The 24,386-nt window shown below is 38.1% G+C and overlaps 1 protein-coding gene across 2 annotated transcripts in view; it reads right to left on the bottom strand.

Moving 5' to 3' along the window:
• CCDC126 (coiled-coil domain containing 126) overlaps positions 1 to 24,386 on the bottom strand; it is a 59,178-nt gene that overhangs the window by 11,331 nt on the left and 23,461 nt on the right. For both annotated transcript variants that reach the window (XR_009541842.1, XM_060156156.1), the window contains exon 2: positions 17,951 to 18,340. Coding sequence is in view for 1 of the 2 variants with exons in the window: in XM_060156156.1 (XP_060012139.1) it covers positions 17,951 to 18,188 (238 nt within the window). In the remaining variant the exon portion in view is untranslated. The remainder of the gene's footprint in view (positions 1 to 17,950; positions 18,341 to 24,386) is intronic.

Below are 24,386 nucleotides of genomic sequence, written 5' to 3'. Positions count from 1 at the left end.
ACACAAGTTTGATCCCTGGTCCAGGAAGATCCCACATGCCACAGAGTAACTAAGCCCATGAGCCACAACTACTGAGCCCGCATGCCACAACTACTGAAACCCACGTGCCTAGAGCTTGTGCTCCACAACAAGAGAAGTCACCGCAGTGAGAAGCCAGCACACCTCAACGAAGGGTAGCCCCCGCTCACCACAACTAGAGAAAGCCCACACACAGCAACAAAGACCCAAAGCAGCCAGAAAACAAAAGTGCTTAAAGTATCTAAGTCAAAAACTTTTCCTTATTAACAGTTTTCAAATTCATATTAATATTTTACCACCACTAACATATGCTTAATTGTACAAGGGAGAAAACTCAGAAGTCACTTCTCGATTATCAAAGTGAATTACTCACTGTAAAGTTTTATTATGAAGCTAGCAATAAAACAAGGATGCTTCCTAAACAATATGAACGAATTCAAATATCAGAGCAAATTGCTAGGTAAAAGTGGTTTCAAAAGCCTCATAAACTCTGTAATTAAATGTACATTAATTGTTTAGTCTTTTACACTTTTAATACAGCTACCTTCTCCTACTGAGTGCTGAATAAATTATATCATTCAACAAATATTTTATTACTTCCCTACTTAAGGCTGCAAGGCACACTGTTTAGGTCTCATGAGTAGATCGACATGTTTCTCATCAAACTTTATAAACAAATTAAATGCCTAGGACCATAAAATAAGCCTAATTTTTTCTTACGTGAGAAAACAAAAGCTAGATAATGGATTTGACTAAATAATACAAATCATAAATAATCTACATTTTAAATAGCCACATTAAAACCACTTCTAGTAGGAATTCTGAGATTGACTTCCCTCTAACATGTTTAGAATATAAGGACTATGCATTTTACAGGTTAGGTTTTTTTTTTTCTTAATTGGTAAATAACTTATTTTGAGATAACTGTACATTTACATCCAGTTGCAAGAAATAACAAATACAGAAATTCCTGTACCCTTTACCCAGTTTTGCCCAACAGTGACATCTTGTAAAACTACATACATCACAGCTACAGTACTGACACTGGTACAGGCAAGATGCAGAATATTTCCTTCACCACAACTATCCCTGTGTTGCCCTTTTACAGTAACCCCATCCTCCCTCTCATTAGCCTGTTAATATGATGGAATACACTGATCGATTTTTTTTTTTTTTTTAACGCCTGCCATGTGGCATGTGGGATCTTAGTTCCCTGACCAGGTCTCAAACCTGTGCCCCCTGCACTGGGAGCATGGAGTCTTAACCACTGGACTGCCAGGGAAGTCCCTACACTGATTGATTTTTGAAAATTAAACCAGCCTTGCATTCCTGGAATAAATGCCACTTGGTCATGGTATTTCTTCTTTTTTCTTTTCTTTTTTTTTTAGGGTCATACATATAACATTTTAATCACTTATGTGAAACTAATATAAAATAACTTGCCATATACTTACTTTTTTTCTTAAACAACAGAAATTTATTTTCCCACAGTCTGGAGACAGGAATTCCAAGATCAAAGCTATGGCAGGTTTAGTTTCTCCAGAGGCGTCTCTCCTTGGCTTGCAGATGGGTATCTTCTCACTGTATGCTCATGTGGCCTTTTTTCTGTACATGCATCTCGTGTCTATTTCTCTTCTATAAGGACACCAGTCCTATTGATTAGGGTCCCAAACTTCTATGTGTGTCATTATACTCACAGTGAATCTCTTATAGACAGCATATAATTAAATCCTGTTTTTTTAAAAAAATCCATTCTGCCAATCTATGTATTTTGATTGGGGAGTTTAATCCATTTACTTTTTTTTTCGTTTTCTGATTTTTTGATTTTATTCTTTTTAATTTCATTTTACTTTTTTTTATACAGCACATTCTTATTAGTCATGAATTTTATACACATAAGTGTATACACGTCAATCCCACTCGCCCAATTCATCACACTACCACCCCCATGCCCTTGGTGTCCATACGTTTGTTCTCTACATCTGTGTCTCAATTTGTGCCCTGCAAACCAGTTCATCTGTACCATTTTCTAGGTTACACATACATGAATTAATATACGATATTTGATTTCTGACTTACTTCACTCTCTATGACAGTCTCTAGGTCCATCTACGTCTCTACAAATGATCCAATTTCGTTCCTTTTCATGGCTGAGTAATATTCCATTGTATATATGTACCACATCTTCTTTATCCATTTGTCTGTCAATGGGCATTTAGGTTGCTGCCATGTCCTGGCTAATGTAAATAGTGCTACAATGAATACTGGGGTTACATGACTCTTTTTGAATTATGGTTTTCTCAGGGTATATGCCCAGTAGTGGGATTGCTGGATCATATGGTAATTCTATTTTTAGTTTTTTAAGGAACTTCCATACTGTTCTCCATAGTGGCTGTATCAATTTACATTCCCATCAGCAGTGCAAGAGGGTTCCCTTTTCTCCACAACCTCTCCAGCATTTGTTTGTAGATTTTCTGATGATGCCCATTCTAACAGGTGTGAGGTGATGCTTCATTGTACTTTTGATTTGCATTTCTCTAATAATTAGTGAGGCTGAACAGCTTTTCATGTGCTTCTTGGCCATCTGTAGGTCTTCGCTGGAGAAATGTCTATTTAGGTCTTCTGCCCATTTTTGGATTGGGTTGTTTGTATTTTTAATATTGAGCTGCATGAGCTCTTTATATATTTTGGAGATTAATCCTTTGTCCGTTGATTCATTTGCAAATATTTACTCCCATTCTGAAGCTTGTATTTTCATCTTGTTTACACTTTCCTTTGCTGTGCAAAAGCTTTGAAGTTTCATTAGGTCCCATTTGTTTATTTTTGTTTTTATTTCCATTTCTCTAGGAGGTGGGTCAAAAAGGATCTTGCTGTGATTTATGTCAAAGAGTGTTCTTCCGGGCTTCCCTGGTGGCGCAGTGGTTGAGAGTCCGCCTGCCGATGCAGGGGACATGGGTTCGTGCCCCGGTCCGGGAAGATCCCACATGCTGCCGAGCGGCTGGGCCCGTGAGCCATGGCCGCGGAGCCTGTGCTCCACAACAGAAGAGGCCACAACAGTGAGAGGCCCGTGTACTGCAAAAAAAAAAAAAAAAAAAAAAAAAAAAAGTGTGTTCTTCCTATGTTTTCCTCTAAGAGTTTTATAGTGTCCACTCTTACATTTAGGTCTTTAATCCATTTTGAGTTTATTTTTGTGTATGGTGTTAGAGAGTGTTCTAATTTCATTCTTTTACATGTAGCTGTCCAGTTTTCCCAGCACCACTTATTGAAGAGACTGTCTTTTCTCCATTGTATATCCTTGCTTCCTTTGTCATAGATTAGTTGACCATAGATGTGTGGGTTTATCTCTGGGCTTTCTATCTTGTTCCATGGATCTATGTTTCTATTTCGGTGCCAGTACCATGTTGTCTTGATTATTGTAGCTCTGTAATATAGTCTAAAGTCAGGAAGTCTGATTCCTCCAGCTCCATTTCTTTCCTTCAAGACTGCTTTGACTATTCGGGGTCTTTTGTGTCTCCACACAAATTTTAAGATTTTTTTGTTCTAGTTCCATGAAAAATTCCATTGGTAATTTGATAGGGATCGCATTGAATCTGTAGATTGCTTTGGGTAGTATAGTCATTTTCACAATGTTGATTCTTCCAATCCAAGAACATGGTATATCTCTCCATCTGTTGGTATCATCTTTAATTTCTTTCATCAGTGTCTTATAGTTTTCTGCATACAGGTCTTTTGCCTCCCTAGGAAGGTTTATTCCCAGGTATTTTATTCTTTTTGTTGCAATGGTAAATGAGAGTGTTTCCTTAATTCCTCTTTCAGATTTTTCATCATTAGTGTATAGGAATGCAAGAGATTTTTCTGTGCATTAATTTTGTATCCTGCAACTTTACCAAATTCATTGATTAGCTCTACTTGCTTTCTGGTGGCATATTTAGGATTCTCTACATATAATATCATGTCATCTGCCAAGAGTGACAGTTTTGCTTCTTCTTTTCCGATTTGTATCCCTTTTATTTCTTTTTCTTCTCTGACTGCTGTGGCTAGGACTTCCAAAACTATGTTGAATAATAGTGGTGAGAGTGGACATCCTTGTCTTGTTCCTGATCTTAGAGGAAATGCTTTCAGTTTTTCACCATTGAAAATGATGTTTGCTGTGGGCTTGTCGTATATGGCCTTTATTATGTTGAGGTAGGTTCCCTCTATGCCAACTTTCTGGAGAGTTATCATAAATGGGTGTTGAATTTTGTCAAAAGCTTTTTCTGCATCTACAGAGATGATCATATGGTTTTTATTCTTCAGTTTGTTAAAGTGGTATATCATATTGATTGATATGCATGTATGGAGGAATCCTTGCATCCCTGGGATAAATCCCACTTGATCATGGTGTATGATCCTTTTAATGTGTTGTTGGATTCTGTTTGCTAGTATTTTGTTGAGGATTTTGGCATCTATATTCATCAGAATTCATTCATGATATTGGCCTGTAATTTTCTTTTTTTGTAGTATCTTCGTCTGATTCTGTCATCAGGGTGATGGTGGCCTCATGGAATGAGTTTGGGAGTGTTCCTTCCTCTGCAATTTTTTGGAAGAGTTTGAGAAGGATGGGTGTTAGGTCTTCTCTGAGTGTTTGATAGAATTCATCTATGAAGCCATCTAGTCCTGGACTTTTATTTGCTGGAAGATTTTTAATCACAGTTTCAATTTCATTACTTGTGATTCGTCTGTTCATATTTTCTATTTCTTCATGGTTCAGTCTTGGAAGGTTATACCTTTCTAAGAATTTATCCATTTCTTCCAGGTTGTCCATTTTATTGGCATAGAGTTGCTTGTAGTAGTCTCTTAGGATGGCTTGTATTTCTGCCATGTCTGTTATAACTTCTTTTTCAATTCTAATTTTATTGATTTGAGTGCTCTCCCTCTTTTTCTTGATGGATCTGGCTAATGGATTTTCAATTTTGTTTATATTCTCAAAGAACCAGCTTTTAGTTTTATTGATCTTTGCTATTGTTTTCTTTGTTGCTATTTATTTCTCCTCTGTTCTTTATGATTTCTTTCCTTCTGCTAACTTTGGGTTTTGTTTGTTCTTCTTTCCCTAGTTCCTTTAGGTGTAAGGTTAGATTGTTTGAGATTTTTCTTGTTTCTTGAGGTAGGCATGTATGGCTATAAACTTCCCTCTTAGCACTGCTTTTGCTGCATCCCTTAGGTTTTGGATCGTTTTGTTTTCATTGTCATTTGTCTCTAGGTATTTTTTGATTTCCTCTTTGATTTCTTCAGTGATCTCTTGGTTATTTAGTAACGTATTGTTTAGCCTCCATGTGTTATGTTTTTTACGTTTTTTTCCCTGTAATTCATTTCTCATCTCATAGCTTTGTGGTCAGAAAAGATGCTTGATATGATTTCAATTTTCTTAAATTTACTGAGGCTTGATTTGTGACCCAAGATGTGATCCATCCTGGAGAATGTTCCATGCGCACTGGAGAAGAAAGTGTAACCTGTTTTTAGATGAAATGTCCTATAAATATCAATTAAATCTATCTGGTCTACTGTGTCATTTAAAGCTTCTGTTTCCTTATTTATTTTCATTTTGGATGATCTGTCCATTGGTGTGAGGTGTTAAAGTCTCCCCACTATTATTCTGTTACTGTCGATTTCCCCTTTTATAGCTGATAGTAGTTGCCTTAAGTATTGAGGTGCTCCTATGCTGGGTGCATATATAATTGTTATATCTTCCTCTTGGATTGATCCTTTTATCATTATGTAGTGCCCTTCCTTGTCGCTTATAACATTCTTTATTTTAAAGTCTATTTTATCTGATATGAGTATTGCTATTCCAGCTTTCTTTTGATTTCCAATATGTTTTTCCATCCCCTCACTTTCAGTCTGTATGTGTCCCTAGGTCTGAAGTGGGTCTCTTGTAGACAGCATATAGACGGGTCTTGTTTTTGTATCCATTCAGCAAGCCTGTGTACTTTGGTTGGAACATTTAATCCATTCACATTTAAGGTAATTATCAATATGTATGTTCCTATGACCATTTTCTTAATTGTTTTGGGTTTGTTTTTGTAGGTCCTTTTCTTCTCTTGTGTTTCCCACTTAGAGAAGTTCCTTTAGCATTTGTTGTAGAGCTGGTTTGGTGGTGCTGAATTCTGTTAGCTTTTGCTTGTCTGTAAAGCTTTTGATTTCTCCGTTGAATCTGATTGAGATCCTTGCTGGGTAGAGTAATCTTGGTTGTAGGTTCTTCCCTTTCATCACTTTAAGTATATCATGCCACTCCCTTCTGGCTTGTAGAGTTTCTGCTGAGAACTCAGCTGTTAACCTTATGGGAGTTCCCTTGTTGGTTATTTGTCATTTTTCCCTTGCTGCTTTCAATAATTTTTCTTTGTCTTTAAATTTTACCAATTTGATTACTATGTGTCTTGGCATGTTTCTCCTTGGGTTTATCCTGTATGGGACTCTCTGTGCTTCCTGGACTTGGGTGGCTATTTCCTTTCCCACGTTAGGGAAGTTTTCTACTATAATCTCTTCAAATATTTTCTCGGGTCCTTTCTGTCTCTCTTCTCCTTCTGGGACCCCTATAATGCGAATATTGTTGCGTTTAATGTCCCAGAGGTCTCTTAGGCTGTCTTCATTCCTCTTCATTCTTTTTTCTTTATTCTGTTCCGCAGCAGTGAATTCCATCATTCTGTCTTCCAGGTCACTTATCTGTTGTTCTGCCTCAGTTATTCTGCTATTGATTCCTTCTAGTGTAGCTTTCACTTCAGTTATTGTATTATTCATCCGTTTCTTTGTTCTTTAATTCTTCTAGGTCTTTGTTAAACATTTCTTGCATCTTCTCCATCTTTGCCTCCATTCTTTTTCTGAGGTCCTGGATCATCTTCACCATCATTATTCTGAATTCTTTTTCTGGAAGGTTGCCTATCTCCACTTCATTTAGTTGTTTTTCTTCGGTTTTATCTTGTTCCTTCATCTGGTACATAGCCCTCTACCTTTTCATTTCGTCTATCTTTCTGTGAATGTGGTTTTTGTTCCACAGGCTGCAGGATTGCAGTTCCTCTTGCTTCTGCTGTCTGCCCTCTGGTGGATGAGGCTATCTAAGAGGCTTGTGCAAGTTTCCTGATGGGAGGGACTGGTGGTGGGTACAGCTGGCTGTTGCTCTCCTGGGCAGAGCTCAGTAAAACTTTAACCTGCTTGACTGCTGATGCATGGGGCTGCGTTCCCTCCCTGTTGGTTGTTTGGCTTGAGGCAACCCAACACTGGAGCCTACCTGGGCTCTTTGGTGGGGCTAATGGCGGACTCTGGGAGTGCTCACGCCAAGGAGTACTTCCCAGAACTTCTGCTGCCAGTGTCCTTGTCCCCACGGTGAGCCACAGCCCCACCACCACCTCTGCAGGAGATCCTCCAACACTAGCAGGTAGGTCTGGTTCAGTCTCCTATGGGGTCACTGCTCCTTCCCCTGGGTCCCGAGGTGCACACTACTTTGTGTGTGCCCTCCAAGAGTGGAGTCTCTGTTTCCCCCAGTCCTGTCGAAGTCCTGCAATCAAATCCCACTAGGCTTCAAAGTCTGATTCTCTAGGAATTCCTCCTCCTGTTGCCAGACCCCCCAGCTGGGAAGCCTGACATGGGGCTCAGAACATTCACTCCAGTGCGTGGACTTCTGTTGTATAAGTGTTCTCCAGTTTGTGAGTCACCCAACCAGAAATTATGGGATTTGATTTTACTGTGATTGCGCCCCCCTACCATCTCATTGTGGCTTCTCCTTTGTCTTTGGATGTGGGGTATCTTTTTTGGTGAGTTCCAGTATCTTCCTGTCGATGATTGTCTAGCAGCTAGTTGTGATTCTGGTGTTCTCACAAGAGGGAGTGAGAGGACCTCCTTCTACTCTGCCACCTTGGTTCAGGGCTCATCTTAATTCTTTTTATGTGTTGTTGAATTCCGTTTGCTAAGTTTTTCCTGAGGATCTACACATATATATTCATGAGGGGTATTGGTCTGTAGTTTTTAATTACCTATACCGTCTTTGGTTTTGGTGTAAAGATAATACTAGCTTCATAATTGAACTGGGAAGTGTTCCCTCCCCTTCTATTTTCTGAAAATGACTGTGTAGTATTTATACTAATTCCTATTAAAAAATTTTTTAATGAAATTTTTTTAAAAAAATTTATCTTTGGCTGCGTTGGGTCTTTGTTGCTGCGCGCAGGCTTTCTCTAATTATGGTGAGTGGGGGCTACTCTTTGTTGCGGCGTGCAGGCTTCTCATTGCAGTGGTTTCTCTTGTTGCAGAACACGGGCTCTAGGCGCGCAAGCTTCAGTAGTTGTGGCACATTGGCCCTAGAGTGCATGGGCTTCAGTAGTTGTGGCCCATGGTCTCAGTAGTTGTGGCCCACGGGCCCTAGAGCACAGGCTCAATAGTTGTGGTGCATGGGCTTAGTTGCTCTGTGGCATGTGGGATCTTCCCAGACCAGGGATCAAACCCGTGTCCCCTGCATTGGCAGGTGGATTCTTAACCACTGTGCCACCAGGGATGTCCCCTATTAAAATTTCTGATAGAATTCTCCAGTGAAACCATCTGGGCCTGAAGATTTCTTTTTTGTAAGTTCTTGAACTATAAGTCAATTTCCCTAACAGTTACAGACATATCTCGCTTTATTCCACTTTGCAAATATTGCATTTTTTACAAACTGACAGTTTGTGGCAACCCTGTGCCGAGTGAGTCTATCAGTGTCATTTTTCCAACAGCATCTGCTCTCTTCATGTCTCTTTGTCACATTTTGGTAATTCTTGCAATATTTAAACTTTTTCATTATTACTGTATTTGTTATGGTGATCTGCAATCAGATGTGCAGATGTGGTAGAAACAGCAAAAGAACTAGAATTAGAAGAGGAGACTGAAGATGTAACTGAAATCATGCAATCTCATGATAAAAAAAAAAAAAAACTTTAATGAATGAGGAGTTGCTTCTCATGGATGAGCAAAAAAAGTGGTTTCCTGACATGGAGTCTACTCCGGGTGAAGATGCTGTGAAGATAGTTGAAATGACACAAAAAGGATTTAGAATATTACATAATCTTAGTTGATGAAGCAGCAGCAGGCTTTGAGGAGTTACTCTAATACTGAAAGAAGTTCTGTGGTGGGCAAAACACTATCCAAGAGCATTGCATCAAACAGCATTGCATGCTACAGAGAAATCATCTGTCAAAGAGCCAAGTGATGTGGCAAACTTCATTGCTGTCTTATGTTAAGAAACTGCCACAGCCTCCCCACCCTTCAGCAGCCATGGATATCAAGGCAAGACCCTCCACCAGTAAAAATAAATAAATAAATAAAATAAAAATTATGACTTGCAGAAGGCTCAGATGATGGTTAGCATTTTTTAGCAATAAAGAACTTTTTAATTAAGGTGGATACATTTGGCTTTTTAGACATAATACTATTTCACATTTAATAAACTATAGTGTAAACGTAATTTTTACATGTGCTGGGAAACCGAAAACTTCACGTGACTTGCTTTATTGCGGCGGTCTGGAACGGAGTATCTCTGAGGTATGCCATGCCTGTATACGGCTATTCAAATTATCTATTCCATACTGGGTGAGTGTGCTAGTTTGTGTTTTTTGAGAAACTGACCCCCTTCATATAAGTTATAGTGTTTACATGTAGAGCTGTTCATAATAGTCTCTTATTATGATTTTGATGTCTGCAGGTTCTGCAGTGACACTCACTTTTTCATTCCTGATATTGGCAAATTATTTTTGGTCAGTGTTGCTAGAAGTTTGTCAGTTTTTTCCCCCATCTTTCAAAAGAAAAGCTGTTACACTGATTTTTTCTGTTTTTCTTTCAATTTCATTTATTTCTGTTCTTATCTATCATTTCCTTCCTTCTGCTTTGATCTGGGTTTGTTTTCCTCAAGAACCTAGGTTCTTGAGGTGGGAGCTTAGATTATGGATTTAAGACTTTTCCTCTTTTCTAAAGTATGCACTCTTTTCTAAGGTATGTACTTTTCTAAAGTAAACTTCCCTCTCAGCATACTTTAGCTGTGTCCTACAATTTTTATGTTGTGTTTTCATTTAGATCAGTGCATTTTTTTAAATTTCCCTTGAGGCTTCCTCTTTAACTTACAGATTATTTAGAAGTGTGTTATTTAATTTCTAATTATTTGGAGATCTTCCTATTATCACTCTGTTATTAATTTCTAGTTTGAGTTCACTGCAGTCACAGAATACACTCTTTATGATTTCAATTCTTTTAAATTTGTTGAGATTTGTTTTATGGCCAAGGGTATCTATTTGGGTGAATGTTCCATGGACTGTTAAAAAACATGTATATCCTCCTGTTGCTGATGGAGCTTCTGTGTATGTAACTAAGATTCCACTGATTAGATTGCATTCTTCAGATCTTCTATATCTTTGCAGATTTTCTGTCTAGTTCTATCAGTTCCTGAGCAAGGAGTGTTTTAAATTCTCAACTATAATTGCGGATTTATCTATTTTTACTTTCAGTTCTATCATTTTTGTAGATACATTTAGGATTGTTATTTCTTCTGGGTGGGCTGACTGTTTTATGATTATATAATTTAATTCTCTGACTCTGGTAGTTTTCTTTGCTCTGATGTCTATTTTACCTGTTATTAATGCAGCCACTCCTGCTTTCCTTTGATTAATGTTTGCATATCTTTTCCCATCCTTTTACTTTCAGCCAGCCAATATCATTAAATTTGAAGTGACTTTCTTGTAGACAGCACATACTTGGGTCATGTTTTTTAATTCAGTCTGCCAATGTCCTCTAACTAGCGTATTTAGAACATTTATAATTAATGTAATTTTGATATATTAGGACTTAAGTCTGACATTTCATCTTTTGTTTTGTTGGTTCTGTTTTTCACTTCCTTGTTTTCTTTTTCCTGCCTTCCTATGGGTTATTTGAATATTTTTTAGAATTCTTATTTTTCTGTAGGGTTTTTAAATGTCTCTCTTTGTATAGTTTTAGTTATTGTTCTAGATATTACATAATATACATAATGTGCCACAGTCATTTTACCAATTTGAGTGAGCTTTACCTCTCTTTACCATCTGTGATGGTTCATTTTGGGTCAGCTTGGCTAGGCTATGGTACCTAGACAAATCTACCAGTCTAGATGTTGCTGTGAAGGTAGTTTTTAGATGTGATTAGCATTTAAACCAGTAGACTTTCAGTAAAGCAGATTATTTACCATAATGTGGGTGGACTTCATCTAATAAGCCGAAGAGCTTAAAAAAAAAAGACTAAGGGGCTTCCCTGGTGGTGCAGTGGTTGACAGTCCGCCTGCTGATGCAGGGGACACGGGTTCATGCCCCGGTCCGGGAAGATCCCATGTGCCACGGAGCAGCTGGGCCCGTGAGCCATGGCCGCTGAGCCTGCGCGTCCGGAGCCTGTGCTCCGCAACGGGAGAGGCCACAACAGTGAGAGGCCCGCGAACCAAAAAAAAAAAAAAAAAGACTAAGGTTCCTGGAACAGGAAAGAATTCTGCCCCCAGGCTGACTGCCTTCAGACTCAGGACTGGAACACTGGCTCTTGTCAGAATTTTCAGCCTGCCCTGCAGATCTTGGACTTCCCATAACAGGCCCATATGGGAACAGGGCCATAACAGGCCCATAACAGGCCGTAACAGGCCCATAACAGCATGAGCCAGTTTCTTCAAGTCCATCTCTCCCTCTCCCTGCTCTGTTTCTATCAAAAACCCTAATACACCATCCTTTTACCCTACTTCATTTATAAGATACTGCCTTAAATATTTCTTCTTCATACATTTAGAAGGCAATGTTATAATTTTTGCTTCAACTATCATAATTTAGAAAACTCAAGGAGAAAAGGAACCTACTGACCTACCCTTATTTTTACTTACTGTGTTCTTTCCTTCCTCATTGTTCCAAGGTTCCTCCTTTTTATCATTTCTTTTCTGTTGAGAGAACTTCCTTTAGCCTTCTCTTAGGGTAGGTCTGCTGGTGACAATGTTTTTCCTTCATCTAAGAAATATCTTTGATTTCCCTTAATTCCTAAAGGATATTTTCACCAGGTATAGAATTCTGGAATGATAGCTCTTTTCTTTAAGCACTTAAAACAAAATATGCCACCTATTTCTGGCCTTGATGGTTTCTGATGAGAAATCCACTGTCATTTGAATTGTTTTGTCACTATAAGTGTCATTTTTCTCTAGGTGCTTTTTTTTAAAAATAAGTTTATTTATTTTTATTTTTGGCTGCATTGGGTCTTTGTTGCTGTGCACAGGCTTCTCATTGCGGTGGCTTCTCTTGTTGCGGAGCACGGGCTCTAGGCACTAGGGCTTCAGTAGTTGTGGCTTGCAGGCTCTAGAGCACAGGCTCAGTAGTTGTGGCACACGGGCTTAGTTGCTCCACGGCATGTGGGATCTTCCCAGACCAGGACTGGAACCCGTGTCCCCTGCATTGGCAGGTGGATTCCTAACCACTGGACCACCAGGGAAGTCCCTCTAGGTGTTTTAAAAATTTTTTCTTTTCCAGATGCCCTTTTAAGTTTTCAGAAGCTTAATTACAATGTGTATTGGCATGGACTTTTTTGAACTTATCCTACTTGGGGTTCACTCAGCTTCCTGAATCTGAGGGTCTATGTCTCTTGCAAAATTTAGGAAGTTGGTAGTCATTATTTTTTTGAGTACTTTTCCAGCTCTGCCCTCATTCTCTTCTCCTTCCAAAACTCTGACAACACAAATGTAAAATCTTTTGTTATAATCCCATAGGTCCCTAAAGCATTGGGATTTTTTTTTTTAAGTCTATTTTCCCTCTGCTGTTCAGATTGTGTAATTACATTATTCTACACTCCAGTTCACTGATTCTTTCCTCTGTCCTCTCCTTCCTGCTTTTGAGTCAATCTGCTGACTCACACATTTTATTTCAATCATTGTATTTTTCAGTTCAAAATTTTCCATTTGGTTTTCCTTTATGTGCTCTATTTATCTGCTGAGACTTTCCATTTCTTTGTTGATGCTTTCTGTTCTTTCACTTGCTTTGTGTTCATTAATTCCTCATTGAAGCACTTTTAATGCCGACTGCTTAAAAACCTTTTTCAGATAACATCTGTCATTGGTTGTCTTTTTTCATTCAGTTTGAGATTTTCCTGGTTCTTGGTATGACAAGTGATATATACTTAAAACCTGGACATTTATATATTTTGTTATGAAAGTCCAGATCTCATTTAAGCTTCCTATTTTAGGTAGTTTTCTCTGATACCACTGTGGCAGGGCAGAGGGCTGTCACCTTGTTACTACCAGGTGGAGGCAAAAGTCTAGGTTCCCACTTGGCCTCCACTGTTACCTGTGAGCTCCTCATCACTGCTGGATGGAAGTGGGAGTTCCAGGTGCCCACGTACTCTTCACTGACATTGTGACGGGGATGCTCTTTACCACTGGGCCATGGTAGAAGTCCTGACTCTCCACTAGGATTCCTCTGACATCACCCCCAGAAGGAGGGAGATGAGCACTTCATTACTGCCATGCAAGGGTGGAAGTCCTGGCTCCCCATGTGGTCTCCACTGGTACCATGTGGTGTGGGGGGAGTTTGGATGCCTCATTATAGCCTCACAAGGGGGAAGTCTATGCTCCTCACTTAGCCTTTGATCATGTGGTTGGTGGTACAGTCACCAACTTTTTTCTGAGGTGTCTGGCTGGAGGAGAATGGTTTCCTGTCTAAAAGTTTTTTGTCTTGCTAGGCTGCCCCTTCTTTGGCTATAGAGAAAAGCCTTCTGTAGGGGTATTTGTTTTATCTTGTTTTGTTTTTATCTGTGTCTGGGAGCATTTCTTAATTTTCAGAAAGCATTTAAATATTAATACTGAACTGCTCTCCAATTCTCTGAAAATATTTTTGGAGTCCACTTTTTTTTAAAGTGTTCAGCAACCACAGTAGATAGTAAAACCAAAACTCTTAAAAGAAAGCAGGGTCAGACTTCAGCTGGGAAAGCCTGAGGGGTTAAAAGACTGGTGTTGCTGTACATTCAGGTGTAGGAAACCACATGTCAACTGCAACGTGTTCTATAACAGTCATTGGGTATCAGAACAAGAACCCCCAATTCATTGTTCTAGACAAACCCCAGAATCCAAAAGAGATGTTACATGGGAAGAAACAAAAATCTTCTTTTCTTAGGGAAAACTAAGAATGCTGAGAATAAGACATAAGACAGTTAGAAATGTTACCTTAAAGAGAAAGCACAAGTTACTGCTCAAGATTTACAGACAGTAATCTTTAGAGTTCAATTGATTTGTTCATGGCCTTTGCAATAGTAACAATTCATTGTAGACTAGCATTTTTAAAAATATATTAGCTTATGTTTATTTTACCAACAAGGAAAATCAGGTTAAATAGCTCAAGGGAAGACCATTCAATAAATATTTTTGATGGACTAGCCTTTTTGTATAGTAGCAACGAAAGAAATGGGTTTTATAGATGGCTGAAAGTTCAAGTTCTCCAGTACTCATGAAATTCCCATCTTATTGTCATTCCAAATTAATGGAGGAAAGGACAGAATTTAAGTAATGAAACTAAAATAACTGGCTACCTAGTTTGGAAAAATGACCCTGCATCTCTTACTGCTTCCATCAGAAATCTCAACTATATTACAGACATAAATGTTAAAAAAAGAAAAAGTAATATATGAGAACGTAAGTTTTGGAAGAAATATTTTAAGCATATAACTAAACCATAAAAAATGATGTACATGTTTAACCACACAGATTTTTAAAAACAATATACCAAGTTGTTAGACAACTGAAAAATCAGAAGAAAGACATCTGCTACATATACTGACAGCATGAATATCTTTATAAAAGATCAGTCAATTAACAAATTTCCCAGCAGAAAAACTGACAAAGGATACAAACAATTCATTCTCACATACAAGAAATACAAATAGCTAACAATCAAGAAAGTCTTTCAACCTCTCCTGTAAACAAAGAAATGCAAAAGCAAACAATTAGAAGCCATTTAAAATTAAATAGAATGGGTATAGTGGGGAGAAACTGGCACTTTCGGACTTCCCTGGTGGTGCAGTGGTTAAGAATCCACCTGCCAATGCAGGGGACACGGGTTTGAGCCCTGGTCCAGGAAGATCCCACATGCTGCAGAGCAACTAAGCCCGTGCGCCACAACTACTGAGCATGCATTCTAGAGCCCGCAAGCCACAACTACTGAAGCCCGCACGGCTAGAGCCCAAGCTCCCCAACAAGAGAAGCCACTGCAATGAGAAGCCTGCGCACCGCAACAAAGAGTAGCCCCCGTTCGCCACAACTAGAGAAAGCCCAAGCGCAGCAATGAAGACCCAATGCAGCCATAAATAAATAAATAAATATAAATAAATAAATAAATCTATTAAAAAATAAGAAAGAAAGAAACCGGCACTTTCACTCTGCTGGGAGAATGCTAGTAGGGCCGGTAGAGCCACCCTGGAGGGCAATCTGACAAGTGTCTATTAAATTTAACATGCCTTCAGCCAAAAAATTCCACCTTGAGGAAATCTATCCTTCTGAAACATTCACACAAACATAAAATGTCCACACATTTATCACTCACACATATACTTCATATACACAGATACACATATATCACAGCACTAAATCCAGCACAGGTTACCAATAAATTATCCATTACTACAGAATAAGCAGAAAAAAAGGAATATTTATAAAATGAAACAATGTTAAGTCATTAAAAAGATGAGACAGACCTATCTGTAATAACATGGAAAGATATCTACAACAATTAAGTGAAAACAAATAAGCTGCAAACTAGTATATGTAGTACAATCCCATTTTCAAAATAAAACAATGTGCTTGACGAACAATGTGTCTGCAAACTACGGCTGGTTGGCTGCCTGTCTTTGTAAAAAAGTTTTACTGGAACATAGCCATGTTCATTTATTGAAAAGGAGACTACATGACCCACAAAGCTGAAAATATTTACTATTTAGCCCTATAAGAAAAAGTGTGCTATCCCCGATATATGCCAAATTAACTGACATTCTCTCTCTCTGCTCTACTTTTACTTATCTATGTTGTACATTTCTATAATATTTGAATGCTTATAATAATTTTTTTATAATCAGAAATAAGCAAAAAACATTTCAGGGAATTGGTTAAATACCGTGTGGCCATTAAATGATGCAGGCATATATTCACTGATATTGAAATATCTCCACCATACATTAAATATTAAAATACAGTTTATAGGATACCATGTGTATATGAGTCTCATTTTGCTTTCAAAACTGAGCTGTTATACACAGCTGGGCAGCATAGAACAGCTACCTTTTAAAATATCACAGTTATTTTGTTCAAGCAGAAAGAATTTTTTTCCAAGTATTTCTCTTGTTCCAAAAGAATTGCTTCTTCATTGTTTCTATCAGTGTCCTTGGACTAAGCAGAATGCAAAACAGTACAACATCTACTACATGTGTATCTGCCACAAGTACCTCCATCTCCGTTTACACCAACTCCTTCATCTGTAGTCATCGATATTTGATCCTCAAGAGCCAATGCAGACTAACCCTCCTCACTTCAAAGACACCATCATAAGTGGGAGAAGAAAAAACAGAAAGTGTCTTGGGCATTCCCAGATAAAGATGGTAAACTCAACCAAGGCACTTATCCTCTGCTGACTGTGGCTACCCTACCAAAATAGTAAAGGTGTTTTTTTCTCTTTTTTTAAAAAAGCATAAATCTATGGGGCCAAAACAAAGATAGCAAGAGAGGAGACAACAGCAACAGAACTCCAGAAGCTGGAAAGCATATGGATGAGTGTTAACTGATTTAGCAGACCTGAAACACTTGGATATTAAAAGAGAAACCAAAAAGAAACTGAAAAAATAAGAAAAATCAAACAGCAATTCATTTTTCTCCACAGAAGCCCACCCCGAAAAGGCCCAGAAACAGCTGCACCAGGTACCAATGAAAATAGGGTGAAAAGGGGACCAAAAACAGAAGGAATGGGTGAAAATTTATCTATAAAGCAATTTGATTTCTAAACTTTTTTTACCACTCCAAACTAGCCCCTCCATCATTGCAGAAAATCTGAGATGTGTTTTTGGAAGCCAGTAAAACATTTAAGGGCCTGGACACCAAACTGAAAACTGGGGAAGTAACTGAAATTCACATAGTGAGTGCTGAGGCTACCCCTCCTCCCCAACCCTTTTCCTCCCATTCAGATCCCACACACCTGGAGGCATATACATCCTGCAAGAGACTGGAAGTCCTTCTCTAGAGAATCTGACCAGCCCAAGAGAAAAGACCTAAATATACTAATATATACCAAAAAAATAGACACTGATACTATGTAATAAAGAATTTGGCTGGCCTTTGTCCCAGGTTCCTGGGAGGTAGCCTCCAAAAGCCTGGAAGTTCCTGACTGATTGTCTTTGTCATTCATGGTGGGCCCCTAGATAGTTCGTGCTGAGATAACTCAGAATGGGGGTTCGCCATGTCAGAAAGACCAACCCTGCCATTAGAGGGTTAGGGCTTTTCAGTTGGGGGAGGCAGGGGAGACCAGGAAATTGAGTTCAACCAAGTGGCTAATGATTCAATCATATCTACACGATAAAACATCAATAAAAATACTAATTATGTAGAAAAAAGTCATTATTTTAGAGATACACATGGAAATATCTAGCAGTGAAATGTCACAATTTTTAATTTAAACAGTCTCCAAAAATTGGAGAAAACAAATATTGCAAGATGTTTAAATTGTTAAAATCTAAGTGATGGATATATGGGTATTTATCATGTTTCTATTTTTCAGTACATTTGAAATTTTTAATAATAAAAAGTCAAGATAAAGTTACTTTGGGAACACCTGTGCATGAAGTAGTGAGTTGGATTTCCATGACTATCTTTAAATGGGGACAGGATGAAGAGGAGAAAACTAGGAATATTCTACCATTATCTTACCATATCCTGCCATAGAAGCGCCATTCTCGACATCCACTGTGTTCTTATTTTCCTCTGCTAGAGCTTTAACGTATCTTTTGCTTAAATCTAGTATTTGTTCACGTAACTTGACACTGCTTTGATGTCTTGGTTGTTGAAAAGTATAGTGCAGTAACATCAATCCCCAAATGAGTCCAAATATAAGCAACAGTAAACTCAATTTCTGGGACATATTTTTTCTTGAGATTGTAAAAATCATTTCTGATGAAGCAAACAGACTCAATTGAAAAACGGTTAACTAGAGGCAAGCCACCAAACAATCAAGACTTTTCAAAGAAAAAAGAAAAAAATCTTCTCCTCTAATGTATATTCTTCATCTTCAGCAAGGTTGCCTCCAACTCTCAATTAACTCTGTAAAATTGAGAAGAAAAAAGGTGATTAGTCTTAACCTGCATCAGTAACAGAATAGACAATGATAGATAAGAAGAAATTCTATAAACAGTTTTTATTCGGAACTGGATCAACTTCTTTGATAACTTTCTCTACCACTAAATAAGCTTCTGGGTCTTTTATCAGCTCCATTTACATAGCTCTTCAACAATTTAAACTAGAAACAAATGTCAATTCATTAAAACTACCTGAAAGAAATGCCACCATGGTCACAAAATTCTTTGAATGACTTCTTATCATTTGTAACTAAAACTATGGATATATAAGATTTATAGCATCCCTATCAAACTACCACTGGCATTTTTCACACAACTAGAACAAAAAATTTCACAATTTGTATGGAAACACAAAAGACCCCGAATAGCCAAAGCAATCTTGAGAACGAAAGAAGGAACTGGAGGAATCAGGCTCCCAGACTTCAGACTATACTACAAAGCTACAGTAATCAAGATGGTATGGTACTGGCACAAAAACAGAAAGATAGATCAATGGAACAGGATAGAAAGCCCAGAGATAAACCCACGCACATATGGTCACCTTATCTTTGACAAAGGAGGCAGAAATGTACAGTGGAGAAAGGACAGCCTATTCAATAAGTGGTGCTGGGAAAACTAGACAGCTACATGTAAAAGTATGAGATTAGATCACTCCCTAACATCACACACAAAAATAAGCTCAAAATGGATTAAAGACCTAAATGTAAGGCCAGAAACTATCAAACTCTTAGAGGAAAACATAGGCAGAACACTCTATGACATAAATCACAGCAAGGTCCTTTTTGACCCACCTCCTAGAGAAATGGAAATAAAAACAAAAGTAAACAAATGGGACCTAATGAAACTTAAAAGCTTTTGCACAGCAAAGGAAACCATAAAGAAGACCAAAAGACAACCCTCAGAATGGGAGAAAATATTTGCAAATGAAGCAACCGACAAAGGATTAATCTCCAAAATTTATAAGCAGCTCATGCAGCTTAATAACAAAAAAACAAACAACCCAATCCAAAAATGGGCAGAAGACCTAAATAGACATTTCTCCAAAGAAGATATACAGACTGCCAACAAACACATGAAAGAATGCTCAACATCACTAATCATTAGAGAAATGCAAATCAAAACTACAATGAGATATCATCTCACACCAGTCAGAATGGCCATCATCAAAAAATCTAGAAACAATAAATGCTGGAGAGGGTGTGGAGAAAAGGGAACCCTCTTACACTGTTGGTGGGAATGTAAATTGATACAGCCACTGTGGAGAACAGTATGGAGGTTCCTTAAAAAGCTACAAATAGAACTACCATATGACCCAGCAATCCCACTACTGGGCATATACCCTGAGAAAACCATAATTCAAAAAGAGTCATGTACCAAAATGTTCATTGCAGCTCTATTTACAATAGCCTGGAGATGGAAACAACCTAAGTGTCCATCATCGGATGAATGGATAAAGAAGATGTGGCACATATATACAATGGAATATTACTCAGCCATAAAAAGAGATGAAATTGAGCTATTTGTAATGAGGTGGATAGACCTAGAGTCTGTCATACAGAGTGAAGTAAGTCAGAAAGGGAGAGACAAATACCGTATGCTAACACATATATATGGAATTTAAAAAAAAATGTCATGAAAAACCTAGGGGTGAAACAGGAATAAAGACACAGACTTACTAGAGAATGGACTTGAGGCTATGGGGAGGGGGAAGGGTAAACGGTGACAAAGCGATAAAGAGGCATGGACATATATACACTACCAAAAGTAAGGTAGTTAGCTAGTGGGAAGCAGCCGCATAGCACAGGGAGATCAGCTCGGTGCTTTGTGACCGCCTGGAGGGGTGGGATAGGGAGGGTGGGAGGGAGGGAGACGCAAGCGGGAAGAGATATGGGAATATATGTATATATATAACTGATTCATTTTGTTGTGAAGCTGAAACTAACATACCATTGTAAAGCAATTATACTCCAATAAAGATGTTAAAAAAAAAAAAAAGATTTATAGCAGATCTCAGCCCATTCAAATAGAGGTCACCAACCTAAATGTGTAAAAGCAATTCCTCCTCCTCCTCCTTTAAAAAGAAAAAAGAGGTTGATGCCAAAATGAAAGTAAGAAATAAGGAAAGGTGAAACAGACTGGAAGATGAAAAAGGCTGTCTGACTTTAAAAAAAAAAAAACAAAAACAACACCCACAATATAAATAAGAATGCCAGTATTTGAAAATGTCACTAGAAAATACTACTAATGGCAATGAGATAATCTTAAAAAGCATCCAATCTTAAGTTGAAAAATAAGTTGTAATTTCTAAGTTCACACTTTTAAGTTTATACCAGACATGACATGTGCTAAAACAGGTAGAAATTTTTTTTTACCTTTCCAAATTTACAATTCTAAATTTTAAATAATGCAGGTATTTTTATAATTTATAAAATTTATAATTTTTATAATTTAAGGAAAAATTGAAAGGTTATATACTTCAGTTTTTTAAAAAAGAGAAAGGTAATGACCATCATGGAATCTTCAAACACCTGGACAGTAACAATGTGCATGAATCACCAAAGTGTCCAGTGAAGAAAACTCTTCAATTACATCTAATGGAGTAAAATTCGTTAGAAGAAATATACCTGGAGTCAAAAAGTGCATTTAACAGCTTAATGAAAATAATCTTAAGAACTTTTTAACTTCCTAGAGTAGTATGGTCAAATAAAACATGCTAATTCTAACCCACTTAATAGAGTATAATCAGTGAACTAAAAAAATCTAGTTTGAGGATAATAAGACTAGAAATGAATACAGTATCAATAAAGGTGAAGCACTCAATCATTTTCAACACATATTTATGAGTCAGCATATATGCTAGGCAGTAGGAAAACCATGTTTTGCCCTAGAAATTTGCTTTCCAGCATAGCTGCTTTCAAACCTTTTTTTAAATAAAATAAAGTATTTACTCAATAATCTTATGCAAAATATCAAAACAAAATACATACAATCAAAGCTTCTCTAGCAGATGCATGTGTGCTGAGGTATGTGTAAGTGGGGGACCTCCTGCCCTGCCAATTCTTGTTCAGAAAATGACCACTCTTACTTTCCCCCACCCGGCTACGTAGTCCCCGACACGCGTCTAATAAATCCTGGAGCTCCAAGGTCTGAAGAACACCAATCTACTCTTGATGAAGTGTACTCATCCTGCCAAACCTCACTACAAGCATGACTACACCACTAACTGGGTATATTAATTATTATGGTAAACTAATAACAGTATTAAAAATTAGGAATTAACTCATTTTCTAATTTTCTTCCACTTCTGCTTTTTTCTATAGTTACCATGCACACAATAAATCCCCTCAGATCTCATTGAAACAAAACCATTAATATCAATACTGGATTTTACTAAACTTTGCTTAGCAAAGTAAGGTAAACGTTACCTAATATCTTTTTCTACAAAGATTTTTACATTTGAGTTCAGAAAGTAGAAATTCTGGATTCTCAAGCAAAACTTTAAAACATTCTTTGATAAATGTATGTTAAATGTATTCTTTTATAAATCTTAACAGGCTCCTATGTCTTTTCAAGTTTGACCTGAGTGCTAGATTATCTGACCCAGCACTCAGTGTAAAAGTCAACTGGGAATCTGTCCTGAAGCAGTCGGAACAGGGTTCTAAAGGTGGCATGACAACAAAGCCAGAAAAGTGACATCACCAGAGAATCGAGAACATAGACTTGAAGGTATTTTGGCAAATGAAGGTTAAAATGACAGCTGAGAAAGCTCTAGGTTACTATACCTATCCAAGACCAAAAAGGGAGAGACTGAAAACCAGAAGGACAGAGCATACTTCAATTAAATAACATCAACAATCATTACTACAATCACTTACTTTACCAGACTCTGCTCTAAGCTCCTTACATGAATTAACTTATTTAATCTTCACAACATCCCACACTAATATTCTCACTTAAACAGGTGAAAACACTGAAGCGAAGAGACATTAAATAACTTGCCCAAGGTCCAACAACTAGATACCGTTGAGAAAGAGGATTCAAAGCTCAGGCTCTTAACCACCGCCCCTCTTTTACAGCAATGCCAATAAAACAGGAGCAGCACAAACTGCAGCGGTGAACGAGTGCTGAGTCCTTATCATGGGCCTAGCTCTGAAATAAACACTTCACAAAGGTTACTTCATTTAATATTTGCATAACCTCAGAAGAAAAATGTTGTTGTTATTCCCACTTTAGAGATGATTAAATTAAGGCTTTGTTTGAGTGGTTAGCCTGCCTAAGATTTTTAGCCAGGTCCACTGACTTCACTTGCCCAAACTCTGGCAAGGGCTACAAGTCCACAAATTCGGAATCTCCATCTCCATTCAGGGTCTCTCCTTTCCTTTAAAAGGGTCCTTAAACCCAGTCCTATTAGAACTCCTAGGTTTTACAAAACTCTACAATAAAGTGACAACTCTCTAAACTGTAAATGGCATCAGGCAGAGAACAGGAGATTCGTGGGTAAGGAAGCAGGGGTGGCTAGTGGAGGAAAATAGTCAAACAGGGAGCCTGATGGTAAGAGGTAAAATCCTTCTAAGTAGGTACAAGATTAAGAATGACAGGCTGCTCACCATTATGAACACAAACTTTGCTTAACGTGTGAGTGGCAGTACCAAAACCAGACACAGAGAGAAAACACTGGTAGTGGACAAGGCAGAAGCACAGCTGAGGAGGATATGCCCCCAAAGTAATAAATCCCAGGGAACAAGGAGGCCTAGTTTAAACCTAGTGTTTCTCAGTGTGAGGGACCCAAAGATCTAAGCTGCAAACATTAAATAAAGAGCCCCTTATTACTCTATATTGACTGTATATTACCCAACTGTACCATCAGATTCAGAAAAGAGGCTTTCATCAAAGGTCTTCATAGGCTTGACGCTATATGGAATGTGTCTGCTCACCACTGCCCTCAACAAAATTAAAGCAGGCCATCGCAGGAGGAAGCCAGGAACTTTTACAGGGACTCTACAGTAAGAAATTTATATGCTTTGTATCAGTAACTTGCTTGTGTTCCTTATATGTTTTTCTGTGGAGATGAGTAAAATATTTACTATAAAAGGGTTTGTCTTTGGGAATAGCAAAGAGGTGAGAAGTTGGGAGCAATTAACCCCATGCGATATTACAGAACTACAAAAGGACACGAAGGAATAAAGTGAGTGTGGGAGCTACCAGGAAGAAAGGATAGCCTGAAGCCTTCTCTAAGTTGAAAAGATGGCCCAGAGCCAGCTTATGCCTGACAAAGAGCTGAGCAGTTCAATGGCCCATGAGGATTCTCTGCTGTGACACAAGACAACCTGAAAACTGTTCTACCTAAGGGTTCACTTCCACAAGCAATTCCAAGCAAGCCCAGCAGAGGTGACTAAAATTCCAACAAGGATACAATTCTGCCTTTGGTCTCTTCTCAGGGAATGTTTCACATTAAAACCGAGTGGAGAGTTTTGTTGTGTTTTTTTTTTTTAATCCCGATGCTGGGTCACACCCCATATCAATTAAATTAGAATGCCTGGAGCTCAGAGCCAGGCATCAGTATTTTTTGAAGAGTCCTATTTTATTCCAATGTATAGCAAAGTTTGTCCAAATCGCAAATTGCTTCATTAAACAGCAACGACAGCTACAGGAAGGGCCACTAATTTCAATGTTACAAGTCAGTTCATCAGGTATGACACAGGATTCCTACCTGTGCCTACCTATAATGACTTTGAAGGGGAAGGGGTTAGAGAGAGAGAAAACAAGGGATCTCTGCTGGAACACAAGTCATTCCTGCCAGGGTGGGCTAGGCCCTGCATTTACTAGGCAGGGGTGGGGGTGGACTGAATAGAAAGCAATTTCCACTGGGACCACTTCAGTCCCTAGGATTAACATGAATATACTGTTCTGTTCTCTAAGAGATATTTCTGTGGTTTCGTATAGAAAAAAAGCAGACAAGAAGTTTTTGAATTCTTTAGCAACTAAAGGTAATGTACTTTAGTGCTTTTAAA

Source organism: Lagenorhynchus albirostris, chromosome 8 (genome assembly GCF_949774975.1).
Source record: "Lagenorhynchus albirostris chromosome 8, mLagAlb1.1, whole genome shotgun sequence".
Lineage (NCBI taxonomy): Eukaryota > Metazoa > Chordata > Mammalia > Artiodactyla > Delphinidae > Lagenorhynchus > Lagenorhynchus albirostris.
This window is presented reverse-complemented; position numbering and strand designations above follow the sequence as displayed.